Raw genomic sequence first — 14,062 nt, forward strand, 5'->3', positions numbered from 1 at the left:
ACTTTGTCTACGTTAAGAATAGTTAGGTCATTACACTAATATTTTCATGTAGTCATTCAATGTTCCTACTGTATATTTGAAGGAAATCTCTCTATTGCTGCCTCCATGTTTTATTTAGATATCTATAACTTCCACCAAATAATGGTAGAAAAGTCAAAGCTCAAGAGTTCATATTCATCTGCAGAAAGACCAGCATACTAGAATTTGATTTTGAAAAGAATCAATTGTTTGACAATTGGCAGGAAATGATACCTGAATAAAGAATTCAATCTGCTCTTGTTTAATTCAATTTAGTTTTATCTCTGCTTTCAGGTACTTTGGTAAAACTTCAGTCCATGTGAATGATGGTTGTAGTTCTGTTGACTGCATTTGGTAAGTTAAATAGTAGAAATGTTTTAGGACAATTCTGTGACAAAAGAAAAACTGTGCTAAAACACCAGGAAATTCCTACATTGAGTGTAGGTAACAATGCACAGCTGACATCAACACAAGTATTTATAGAATTATCAGGTAGGAAGATGTTTATCTGTACACAACATATTTTTCCACCTCTTCAGGCCAACTTGTTTCAGGATATGACTGATGGCTGGTATAATCATACAGAATATCAATGTTCATTTGACCTAGTCATCCATCCATATACCCATTTATCCATTTTTTCAACAAATTTTTATTGAGAATTCATTACTGTGCTATACAGAAGGGGACACAGAAATAAATCATTCCACTTGGGGAGATGGGTGAACATGTTTTGCCAATGTAGTGTGATGATTTGAGCAGAGGGTGGTATGGGCACAGAGGGGAAGGGCATGCACCAATATGGAGGATGTATACAGACCTTTTATTTTAGTTTTTTGGTACAAATCACACATTCTTTCATCAAACTGTTTGTTGAAGAGGTGGTGACTGTTTTTTTTTCTGTTTTTAATTTAAAATAAGGCCTACCATAGTGCTTTACATTTTAAAAATTGTACACAAAAATATTTTTCAATTCTTCTTTTGAAAAACAAAAAGATAACTACTTAATTATCCAAATCATTTTTTTTGATACTGACTGAACAATATTTCCATAGGAGCTAGCTAGAAAGAAGCCTTTTAAATAGTAATTGTCAAAGGAAGATGTAAAAGAACCATCTTGTTATGCAGTTCAATGTACAACTCTTTCACTTAGTTCACTTAGTTCAGAGGCTGGAAAATTTTTTGTCTTAAAGGATCAGATAGAAATGTTTTAGGCTTTGTGGGCACATGGATTCTATTGCAACTACTGGGTTCTGCCATTATAGCACAAAGGAGCTATTAGATAATACATAAATAAATGTGCATGGCTATGACCCAGTAAACTTTCATACACAAAAGCAGGTGGCAGAACGTATTTGTGCAACAGCTATTTACTGGCTCCTGTCTTAACTAACTAGTACTATGGTAATTACTATAGTACTTATCATGCTATAAATGTGTGCATATACAGATATATAAATATTCCTTTAGTTATATATTTAAGTAGAAAACATTTCTCTGAACATACACTTGGATTTATAGGGATAAAGAACAGATGAACAGTTCATTTGACTGAAGACCTTAAGATATAGCAATAAGTGATTCGAAAGGATAATTATCATTTGTAATAAAATTCCTAAGAAAATTAGTCTCTTAGCAGATAAGGAGAATTTTTACAAAATAAGAATATATAAGTGATAAAAGGCATCTTATAGTTCATCCACTGCAACTCCTTCATGACAAAGATCTTATAGAATAATTGTTGATTTTGCATCCACATGGTTCAGCTATAGGGCAGCTAATTAGTCCTATATCCCAGCTAAATAAGAATGCATCATCCCATTCTAGGCAGAGAATACTAAGGCAAGGTTTATTGGAATTCTCTATTCTTGAACACTGGAAAATACATGTATATGGTCTTATCCTTTGAAGTTGAGAATCCATTGACCTCTATAATTACCAAACACCACTGGATAAGCAGAAACAGCCTTCCGTGTTGTGAACCAACACATTGTTAACTTTCTTATCATTTTCTTTTGCTGGTCTACCTTGATCAAACTACTTTCCAGCACCTTGCTATCAATAACATGTACTTTCTTCTCATTTCTCATGACATGTCTTCAGCCATTAATTCTCCATAGACTCTATGAATGTGGCAACAATCCAAGTGACTGAATTGCAGTATTTATTTTCAGGGATATGAAAAATTTTTAAATGTTTTTATTTATTTTTGAAGGAGAGAGAGAGAGAGAGAGAGAGAGAGAGAGAGAGAGCATGAGCGGGAGAGGAGCAGAGAGAGAGGGAGACACAGAATTCAAAGCAGGCTCCAGGCTCTGAGCTGTCAGCACAGAGCCTCATGCAGGGCCCGAACTACTGAACTGTGAGATCATGACCTGAGCCGAAGTCGGATGCTTAACCAGCTGAGCCACCCAGGCACCCCTGAAATGTTTTAAAAGTAACATTACACATTTAAACCTATGTGTGCTATACATTCATTTATTCCTTCATTTTTTTTTCACAACAGCTATTTATTGAGTGCTTACTCTAAGTCAGGCAGTGCACTAATTGCAGGGGATACAATGTTAAGTAAAAATAAGCATGGTCTCTGAACTCCTGTAACATATAGCATAGTTGGTTAACAGATGTTAATAATCACACACAATGATAAACAGGGACATGAAAGACAGACAAATCCCCAACAGAAAGTACATATAATAAAAGAATCTAATGGAGACTGGTAGGTAGAGGATATGTCAGGGAGACTTCTTGAGTAAGTGCTTCCTAATTTTTTATATGAAGGATGAACAGGTGTGTAGATGGGCCAGGAGCTTTCCAGCAGAGAGAACTTGTGCTACAATGCCTTATGGCAGGAGAAGAAATGACAGTAGGAAGTCAAGTACATGCCAGGAACTGAAAGGCTGGTGTTTATGGAGCAAAGAAAACAACGGTTCAAGGCCAGGCAGGAGTCAAGGCATCCAGGACAAAGGCCATGATAAGGATCTTCATCTTGACCTTACAAGAAATAGGAAATACCAGAAGGATTTTAAGTTTTGCAGTGATATGAACAGGTCTGTATTTTGGAAAGATCACTCAGACCACTGCATGGAGGCCAGCCTGGAACATCAACATGAATAAGGGGAGAACAGGAGCTACAGTGAACATTTATGAACTCTTTGACACATACTTGCAGTAATTTATTAATTTATTCAATTATTTATCCATTCATTTATTCTTCTATTAACACTTACTGAACCCCTACAATATGAGAAGCGTGGTAAGGGATAGAAAAAAAAAAAAGACAAATCATAGTCCCATCTCTAGTCCCTCAAGAGCTTATTAAAAACTTATATAGTTTTCTTCTCACAATGTGAATGTTAAATTGTTATAGTGGTTTGTATTTGAATGATGTTGATGGACTATCTAAAAGCAGTTTGAACCTAGAAATTTTTGGTCCAGTGAGTTGTGTAATGACAATAGCATAATTCGTATTAAAATCCATGACTAACTAACCTTTCCTACCTTGTTGAAAAAATCTCTGAAAATGGCTTTGAAATTTGCGCACTCTATATTTAGGTCAGAGTCAATTTCTTTTGTTTTTCTTTATGAAATAGAGATAGGGAAATATATTCCTAACATGAATTTCTATTCAGAACCAGTCTTTTTACCCATCTCTCTTCAACTTGAACATCTAGCACTTGCTGGGCCAGTTAGATGTCTTTTTTCACCCCTTCTCTTTTTATCAATTTTCATTCCATTTATAGGACCTGTTGGATGTTTGGCAATGTGAGTTCCTGTTGGAATTTAATGAATACCACCACCCCTTTCTCCTGCCACCACCCCTCTCCCCTCAAAGTCCCATTGCCACCACTTTCAATGTCTGGCCACCATGGGGATAATGAACTATTTTGAACTATTTGTCAAAAATAACCTCAGACTTTGTCTCAATCCCTCTGAGTGCTTAGATACAGAAAGACAGCAAAGGACCATTAAGAGATGGAAACAAATCACAGATATTACCGAAGATCAATTGGTTCAGACTTAAGCAAGTGACCATTTATATGCTGTGATTTCAAGATCTTTAAGAAAGTCTCCTCTGCCTGAAAATATTTTATGTGCCACTCCATCATTCCATAGTTGGTATTTTAAAAAGATACATAGGGGCACCTAAGTTGCTCAGTTGGTTAAGCATCCAACTCATGGTTTAGAATCAGGTCATGATCTCATGGTTTGTGGGATCAAGCCCCACATCAGGCTCTGCACTGACAGCATGAAGTCTGCTTGGGATTCTCTCTCTCTCTCTCTCTCTCTCTCTCTCTCTCTCTCTCTCTGCTCTTCCCCTGCTTGCTCTCTCTCTCTCTCTCTCTCAAAATAAATAAATGGAAAATTCAAAAAGAAGAAGTAAAAAGACACACAACGAAATTTCCTTTTCATCTTTCAAAAGTCAGACCAAGTTATTTTGTGATTATATATCACCCCAAATTTTAGAGACTTAAAACAAATGTTTATTTGTAGTTCACACTATAATCCAATGAAGGTCAGCTAGGCCTTTGATCTTTGTTGTCCTCACTCAAGGTCCCACTGAGTGACCGACATATAGAGTTCTCACTGGCCACAAGCAGACAGTAGGGCAGGAGGCAGCACGGTGAATCTGACACTGGCTCATTCAGCCTCCATCTAGAAATGCCCCATGTCTCTTGCTTTTCATTGATCAGAGAAGCAAGTTCCATTGCCACCTGTAATTTCAAGGAGAGTGAAGTAATTCAATCTGTTCATACACCTAGGCTGCAAAATGGCACTGTTTGCTGGGTGGCACTAATGTCTGTCGTAAGTCTCTTTGAAAATATCTCTCTTCAAAAGGAAATCATTTTAAGTATTAATTTGTTATCTCCTAACTCATAATGCCGAGTTCCTTTATTTCTTGCTTCCAAATGAGCAGCATAAGGATACAGATACCGAGAAGTTACACATACACAAAAAGGAAGAGCAGCTTGTAACCATATTTTAATCGAGGGTATGACTAGGACGATAGCAGGAAGCTTCTATGTTGATTACTGACTATGGCTCTCTGCATATTACAGATATGGATCTCTTTTAAACTGAAGATTCAACATAGAGCAATTTCTTTGTTGCAGGCAAACCAGGAGCCAATTCAAAAGAGAAAGTCACCTGACTTTTCTATTCAATTCAAACAGCGAATCAATAAAATACACTTGAGCAGATTTGATACATGACTTACACAGAGACCTACACACCAAAACACAGACAGGGATGCCCATGCCTTGGCAGGGCCGGCATTCACATTTCTATGCCTAAAGAGACACCTCCTTATCCATATCTATTCTTCTAACACACCTTCTTCCATATGCCAAAAGACAAGCGTACACGCAAATGCAGACTTATGCTGTGCATGAATCTTACTGAGAAATGGAGAGGAAAAGGGAATGATAGAGAACTAATAAAAGAGGGACGTGCAGGCCAAGCTGGAATGAAAAGGAGGGCATCGTATACTAAAAAGAGGATGAGGAAAAAAGCACAGGGAAAAAAAAGAGAGAGAGAGAATGGGGGAAATAATGCATTCATAAGAAAATAAAAGACACCATAAGAGAATGTGGGGAGATGAGGGTTTTGACTGACTGCTCTGCAAAGGTGGGCACGTGAATGTCACTGGGAAAGAGCGGACGGGAACAGATGGAAAAAGATGAGTCAGAAGATTCAATAAATTTAATAGCATCTCATCTCATCTACTACATGTCGAGGCAGTGAACTAACAGCTTTCAAATACTTCAGTAACATCAGCAAACACTGTGTAGTATTGTCTATGATCCAGATGCTGTCCTGTGCACAAATATTAACTTGCAGAGTATTCACAAAGATCATGTGAGGTGGACTCACAATTACTCTTATTCTACAGGTAAGAAAACTAAGGCGTAGCAAAGTGAAGGAATTAATCCAAGGTTGCATGGTGAGTAAGTAGTAGATCTAGGATGTGAACTAGGATGTGAACCTCGCACCAGAATCAGAATTCTTAACGATAACTGCTTTTTTGTACTGCATCTCATTTCCTTGGAAGAAAGTACCATGGTTCTCATGTCCATATGAAGGCACCGATGCTCACGTAGGCACTTATTTATTCATTTGGTTGTTCACTCATTCATTGATTCCTCAAGAATCTCTTGAGAGATGATATATGCCCAGTTCTGTGCTAGACACTTGGTAGGTAAAGATAATTGAGATGAGTTCATTGCTTTAAAAGGGCTTACAGGCTAATAGGGTAAGATAGAAAAGTTAGTAAATATGTTCAATGGGGTGGTCTTTAGGTTTCATGTTAAATGCCTGTACAAAGTCCAGCAGGAGTACAAAGGCTGGGGTGGGCAATTTTATCTGGAAGGGTAAGAAGTAGTTTGTAGGGCTGAGGTCTGAAGTGTCACCATGCAGACAGTGGCATATTCCAGTTGAAAGGGGGAATGGGAACCAAGAGCATAGAGGCATGAAATATTTAGTTGTTGAGAGAAACACAGACATTTTCCTTTGCAGGGAGCAAAGAGGACAGAGTGATGTTGAAAAATTAATGCTGGGGTGCCTGGGGGGCTCCGTCGAGTGCCTGGCTTCAGCTCAGGTCACGATCTCGCAGTTTGTGAGTTCGAGTCCCGCATCGGGCTCTGTGCTAACAGCTCAGAGCCTGGAGCCTGCTTGGGATTCCGTGTCTCCCTCTCTCTCTCTGTCCCTCCCCTGCTTGCACTCTGTCTTTCTCTCTCAAAAATTATAAACATTAAAAATTTTTTTGAAAAAAGAAAAAATAATGGTGATTATGGAGGGTGTATGTGTATACACATGTGCACATGTCTGACAAGATGTGTGCAGAAAGAGCAGAGTTGAGGCTGGAGATATAAACAGTACACTGGTGATATGCAAAGGAGCTCACACCTTATACTTTTATCAAGAAAGGATTTTAGATGATCAAATGACACTATCAAATTGGTTTAGGAAGACTCATGTTGGCCCTATAGAAAGCCAGTTAGAGAAAGCAGAGATTGGAGAAGAGAAACTAGTTAGCAAGCTACTGCTTACTTGTAATGCAGTAGTTCAAGCAAGGAAGGGGCTAAGGCTATGGAATTGGTAATGAAGGGAATGGATCAGAGACAATGGATAGATAGGAGGCATTATCTCAGCAACAGCAAATGAGTGGTGGTGGTGGTGGTGGTGGTGGTGTGTGTGTGTGTGTGTGTGTGTGTCTGTCGACAAAAAAGAGTCTAGAATGACTCTCAGTTTTCAGGATTTTGGTGGCAGGATGGAGCTAAGATAGAGAACACCAGTGGAGATTCTTTTTGAGAAAAAAAATGTCTATTGGTGATGCATAGTGAGCTTTTAGAGATAGACAGCTTTGAGACTTTTCAGTAGATATTATAGCCGAGGCTACCCAAGGTCATGCCTCTGGTACCAAGACTCCCAATTTGTATTCTAAAGTGCTTAACTCTACAAAGAAATCAGCAATTATTTATTGTGCATCTATGAGCAAGTCCCTTTGGCAAATACAAAGAGGTTTGTAGCAAGGAGAAATGATCTCCATATTATTATTTAAAATCACTTGATATCCATAATTAATTTGCCATGGCATTATTCACTTTTTCTTAGAAGTAATTGGTTTCTATTTTCTCTTTCATGTCTTTTTAACTGACCACTAAATACTCATAGCCTGATTATATTTTTAATTTATTTCTTTGCAATTCATATACTCTCTCTTCCTCTCAAGATGGAATACTTTTGATGCTAAAAATAATGCTATTGAAATAATCCTTCATTTGGGACCAATCAGCCCACTTGAAATGTATGTAAATGGGCTCAAATAGGGTACTGGATTCCTTCTATCTTCAGATTTTGTTGTTTTTGTTATTAGCTTCTTCTGCATAATTTTGGCTGATGAGGTATTATTCAGAAAATATCCATATCATACAGGGGCCCCTGGTTGGCTCAGTCAGTTGAGCTTCTGACTTTGGCTCAGGTCATGAACTTGTGGTTTGTCACTTTGAGACCAGTTCTATGCTGACAGCTCTGAGCCTGGAGCCTACTTTGGGTTCTGTGTCTCCCTCTCTCTCTGTTCTTCCCTCTCTCACACTCTGTCTCTCTCTCTCAAAAATAAAGATTAAAAAACTAAAAAAAAAAAAAAGAAAAAAGAAAAGAAAAGAAAAGAAAAGAAAAGAAAAGAAAAGAAAAGAAAAGAAAAAAGAAAAGAAAAGAAAAGAAACCATCCATATAAAACGGGAATTGTTTTCATTCTGGACATGAACTTTCCCAGTCCTGGGAGTTCTTAAGTGTCCTAGAAAATGCTTACTTATGTTCTTAGTAATCATCCATTTATTAATTATTATATGGGAACAACTAAATTTGTAAATCATTAATTAAATGTAAAGCTTCTTTTTCTCGCATTCTTTTTCTTAAGCTGCATGTTACTCCTTAGTGAAGATAGTGTGAGTTTTTAGAGTATATGTAGAAGCCTTGGTCTTATGTTACTTCATGCTTTTCAATTTGCTGTAAGCTCTCTGAGGGTAGAGACCATGCCCTAATCATTATTATATCCAGAGTGGTACAGAATAGAGTGTCTGGTAAATTGCAGATACTCAGCAAGAATTGTTGAATGAATATTTGGCTATTATTCACAGACTTACACTGCCTTCATAACACCACCATGTTAACAGTTAAATATCTTGCCCAAAGCTTCAATGGTATGGTAGTTAAGCATGGAGACTATGGAGCCGTATTACTGGACTCTACCAGGAGGAGACTTTCAGCCAGATTCAGCTTTCTGTGCCTCAATTTTTCATCAGTGAAATGGGAATAATAAAAACCTAATCCTTACTTGTTAAGATTAAGTAAGGAAATACACGCAAAATATTTGGAATGGGATCTATTTATTATACAAGTGAAGATATTTTAAGTTTATTTTTATTATTCATTACTGTAATTTTATAAAACATGCCTCAGAGGGAAAAGCTGCCAATCACATAGCTTCATGAAAGGCACAGTAAATTTTTGTTTTGCGTTACTGGAATGTTATCTTTGTTTTAGGAAGTAGTTGAATAACTTGAGAATAAATTTTATCTATAATTTCACAAAATGAAGGTAAAAGGATTTCCTTACAAATTACTCTTTATAAGTGTTTGATGTAAATAGTTTTCAAAATCTCAGAAACCACCAGGATGTCCTGAATGCATTATATATTTGATTTGCAACTTAGGTAAGGATCTGCAAACTTACTTTATTAACAGAGTTACTCTGTTTGAAGAAGGTGATATGCATACTATATCCAAGCTAGTATACATGATATATTTAGTTCGAATGAAATGTGATCTAAATGCATTGGTGTAAGAGAGTAGTTTTGGAATTATTTGTTTATAAGGCTGGTTACTCCCCCTTTCCAGCTGTTTCTTCTTTCAGAAGCTTGGAGTCTAGTGCACACATTAGAACCGTTCATCTAAATTCAACTTACAGGGAAAAAAGGGAGCTTGACCAAACCACAGTTTTGACCTAAGAATTACCAAATTGGTATTTGCTCTAGCTTTTGTTTGTTTGTCTGCTTGTTTTGTTTTTAATGATAATGTGGCCAATATATGAGAACAGACTAGTACTCCAAGCAAACTTTGAAATTAGTAAAGCATTCTGGGGAAACGTACAGGATAGTATTTAATTCTGTGAAAACAGGAAAATTTATGCTTTAGTTCTTAATTTTTCACAAATTTATATTCTCATTCAAATGGATGACACAGATGGGAAGGTGTAGTTAAAGTGTATTTAAATTTATTAGAATACATGCTTAGAATAGAATAAATTTATTGTGGAATATATGCTCATATTTTAAAATTTGTAAATATAGTGAGAGGCTATTCTTGCTGAATTCTGGTACTTCTTTTCAAAGTATGTAAAAATCACCCTGGTTAAGTTATGTTAGTGAGACTAAATGCATTTTGTTTTTTAAAATTTTTTTTTTTTCAGCGTTTATTTATTTTTGGGACATAGAGAGACAGAGCATGAACGGGGGAGGGGCAGAGAGAGAGGGAGACACAGAATCGGAAACAGGCTCCAGGCTCTGAGCCACCAGCCCAGAGCCTGACGTGGGGCTCGAACTCCCGGACCACGAGATCGTGACCTGGCTGAAGTCGGACGCTTAACCGACTGCGCCACCCAGGCGCCCCACTAAATGCATTGTGTAGAAATGCATTATATAAATGCTATTCTCATTAAAATGCTTATGCCTATTTTTATGAGTTTAGATACCTATCTTCCTACAGATAAATATCTGTATATCTGTATGCATGTATTTGTGTATATTACATATATGTGTGTGTGCATTATATATAATATACACATATTACCTTATGGAACTTAAAGATTTATGAGGTCGCCTAGGGTATAGAGAGTGGTAGTTCCCTGGAACAGTAGTGCAAAGTCTATATAGCTGGGCCCTAAAAGGGAAAACTCCACAGAATGTCTGTTCAAGAGCACAAACGGTTTTATAATGAATTTTAAAACTGTACAATATTGTAAGATATCAGGAAAGAAAAATCAAACAAAACCAAGATCTCGCTAATTCCTTGCCTTTCTTTTATTCTTGTTCCTCATGTGGAAATCCTCTTTCAGATTTGGGAGTTAAAGATGAGGAATATCTAAGAAGTGACCCATACCTCCCAATCTAATCTGTAGGAGGGTAATTCAAACAAATTCAAACAGGAGGTTTTGCACTGCCCTAGCCTGGGCAGGAACAAATTTAGATTTACTGGCAACCAATTAGTTGTCAATTCTTCTACAGGATTGGTTGCCTTAAGACATGCTCCAGAAGGAGTGGGTAGGAAGAGCTTAGTCACGACCTACCCAGGCTGGCTCTCAAATCACAGTTCACTGTGCTCCATCACAGAGAGGAGAAAAAAATCAGACTGGATTTATTAGATATTTGTGGGACAAACCTAGAAGATATTCAGCTGGACTAGCAACACAGTGAAATACCAGTAAAGATACAGCAGTAAAAGTAGAGGTCCACTGCCTGCAATCAGCTTTTCTGATTTTCATGTCCTTTAAGGTGCTTTGAAGTTTAAATCACAGCTACCCAACTTCAGTAAAATTGCAAAACATTTTGTGGGGAAGAACTAAAAATTATGGTTTATTTTGTATTTTAATTTTTAAAATATTTATTTATTTTTGAAAGAGAGAGAGAGAGAGAGAGAGAGAGAGAGAGAGAGAGTGCCAGAGGGGTAGGGGCAGACAGAGAGGGAGACACAGAATCCCAAGCAGGCTCCAGGCTCTGAGCTGTCAGCACAGAGCCTGGGCTGGAAGTCATGAACCACGAGATCACAACCTGGGCCGAAGTCAGATGCTTAACCGACTGAGCCACCTAGGCATCCCTAAAAATTACGGTTTATAATGAAATTTTGGAATCTAGTTTTTACTGAGTCTGTCTCAAGTAAGTGCATAGTCAAATCTATAGCCAGTTCTAACATACAGTTAAAAAAGTAAACAAATGGTGAAAATCATCCCAAATAGCACGAACTTTGTCAAGTTCCATGTAAATGGGTCATATGGCAAGGAGATTACAAATTTATTAAGGGCGCTAAAGGGAAAGCCTAATTTTTTAGGACAAATCATTCAAATAGATACAGATTTTGAGATAAAACAAACCTAAATACTGAAACTCAGCATTAGAATCCGGGGGTTGGGGGGGAATACTACAGTGGTAAATATGAAAATAATCTATGAAGGTATTTATAAAAATTGTGACATTGATAAAAGAGTTTTGTTGGAGCATAGCAATTAAGGTCAGGAAGAAACCACGAGCTGTTCAACTTCCATTATCAAAATATAAACAATTTAGTAGTAATGTAAATGGCAAAGTGTTGGAGATCTTAATGAAGACTGACTTATAGAAATGGAAAATGGGAAAATACAGCAGGAAGTAAAGTGTTCACACCAAGTAGATGTTTAGATTCCCTAGTTGCAAGGTTTTAAATGGCAAGCTTTTTATCTTTGTGAATTTCAATTAGATTCTGCAACGGGCAAGTCAGGAAGGGAATATTAATGATGGAGAAAAAAGCTGGGTGGTGTTCCATTCTTCACAGAGCCAGCTACATAAGAGAGCAAATGTTTGTTTAGGCGGTAGCATATTCAATGCTCATTCAGAAAGTGGTGATTAATAGGTTAAAGAGAACAGCTTGAAATATTTACAAGGTAAAGGTTTTACTCTCCTCACATATCTTCAAGGCAAAGCTAAAATTGACTGTAGATTAGCAGTGCCCGTTGTTATGAAAACTGCACCATCTAGGAAAAACGTCTGAATTTCTGGTTCATAACTAACGAAATTGAAGTGTTTGGCACATATTGACTCCAAATGTAATATGAGAAAAACGTATCAGCATACTTCTCTTTTCTCCCCTTTTAAAGTGTCTAACGTTTATAACAACTTCTTGAAGAGATAAACACCCGCTCTGTTTTGCCTTAGTAAGATACAAGCATAACATTGTTATGTGCAGTACAAAAAGGAAAATGTCTCTCTCTCTCTCTCTCTCTCTTTTTTTTTTTTTTTTTTGGTTTTTGGTTCAAGTTGCACGTTTGGATTTTATCGCCTCAGATAAAACAGAAGAGAAAGGAGACAGATCAAACACAACGCTCAAAGTGCACTGTAGGACTGGAATTACAACAGGTCCCTCCACCACCAAAAAGCCCTACAGGGGGAAAAACTCAAACCCCACTACACTACATCTCCTTCCCGCCCCCTTACCCCCCCCCCCCAAAGAATTGCAGACGTAGTAGAAGCACAACAGGTACCTTTTTACTTGGGGTGGTGGTGGTGCGGGGTTGCAGAATGTAAACTTTTTTAGAGCTGTGGATTGAATTTGATCACCACGAAGGGAGGACGCCTGTGAATAGACGTTGGGGAAAAGAATGGTTGAGAGTGAGCGGGAGGTTTCCCCAGGTGCATAATCTGCAGACGGACTTTCCCGACCGGCTGGAGGGAGGTCTCCAGCCCTCAGGGCTTTGTAGGGAAACTGGTGCTGACTGCAGGAGTGTGAAGGAATGAGTGGTGTATCAAGACGGCTCAGGAAATCAAAGAAACTTCCTGCTGTCTGATTCCACGCAACATGCGTTGAACTTGCTCCTGCGTGGATGCGCTGATGACTAAGTACAGGCTGATTAGAGTCCCCTCGCCCTCCAGCGGGAGTGGTATCTCTTTACCTCTCCTCAGCAGCCACGTCGCTCCAGAGCCAGGGGATGTTGGGGGGCGGGCGGTAGGGCGAGGCCCCAGGGATCTAGGGCCTCGCAGACACATTGCGTTCCCGACTCTGCACCAACACCCACCGGCAGCCCCCCCCCCCCCAGGAACCCCGGGGCCTCGGGGGGAGCCCCAGCGGGCTGCCGCCGGGAGCAGTCCCGGGTGGAGCGTGGGCTCCGTTCCTCCGGCGCGGCGTGGGCGCGGGCAGCAGCGCTCGGGGCGCACCGGGGAGCTCGCCGCCGCCCCGGGCTGTGCCGCTGCAGGTGCCCGGCGGGCGACGGGGCGGTTACCTTGGACTGGGGCGGGGGTGTGGGGGGGTCCCTGCGTTCCCGGGAACCTCGCTAGCCCTCCTCCCGGGCCTGGCTCCTCCTCCTCCAGGCGTGGGGCTCGTGCCCGCCACTGCCGGCGCGCACCGCGCCTGGGCTCGCGTCCCCCCCCCCCCCCCCCCCCGCCCGCTCCTGCCAACGCTTCCCCTCCTCCTCTTCCTCCTCCTCCGCCCATCACCGCCACTACGGACGCCTTCGCCTCCATCTACTCCCCGCGCCGCGGCCGTCGCTCTCCGCGCTCGCTCCGGCTTCCACCAGCCCATCGCTGCCCGCTCGCTCGGCTGCTGCAGTCGCTCTCTCTTCTCTCTCTCTCACTCGCGCTCTCTGTCGCTCTCCCTCAAGTTTCCCGTCTCCTCAGATCAGGGCAAAGGGAGGAAAACACCCGATTCTGCCTGCTGTCTCAGGTAAGGTCGCGCACGTTGGCCCCAGCAGGGACCCCTTGGCGCCTGCCTTTGCCTCGCGTGCCTGCCTCGTCTCCCCCACCCCA

The 14,062-nt window shown here is 39.9% G+C and overlaps 2 protein-coding genes across 3 annotated transcripts in view; one reads left to right on the top strand and one right to left on the bottom strand.

The window, feature by feature from the left end:
• Positions 1–2,477: 2,477 nt before the first annotated feature.
• On the bottom strand, positions 2,478–13,838 carry LOC122469408 (translation initiation factor IF-2-like). The gene is made up of 4 exons (XM_043556780.1): positions 13,754–13,838; positions 13,213–13,545; positions 12,805–12,896; positions 2,478–3,009 (listed from the first exon to the last, which is right to left on the bottom strand). Exons 1-3 carry the CDS (start codon positions 13,836–13,838, stop codon positions 12,877–12,879), a joined length of 438 nt encoding a protein of 145 aa, XP_043412715.1. The 3' UTR covers positions 2,478–3,009; positions 12,805–12,876.
• Positions 13,675–14,062, top strand: part of GABRA2 (gamma-aminobutyric acid type A receptor subunit alpha2) — a 122,584-nt gene continuing 122,196 nt past the window's right edge. For both annotated transcript variants that reach the window (XM_043572739.1, XM_043572740.1), the window contains exon 1: positions 13,675–13,979. The gene's annotated coding sequence lies outside the window, so the exon portion shown is untranslated. The remainder of the gene's footprint in view (positions 13,980–14,062) is intronic.

Source organism: Prionailurus bengalensis, chromosome B1, assembly GCF_016509475.1.
Source record: "Prionailurus bengalensis isolate Pbe53 chromosome B1, Fcat_Pben_1.1_paternal_pri, whole genome shotgun sequence".
Taxonomy (NCBI): domain Eukaryota; kingdom Metazoa; phylum Chordata; class Mammalia; order Carnivora; family Felidae; genus Prionailurus; species Prionailurus bengalensis.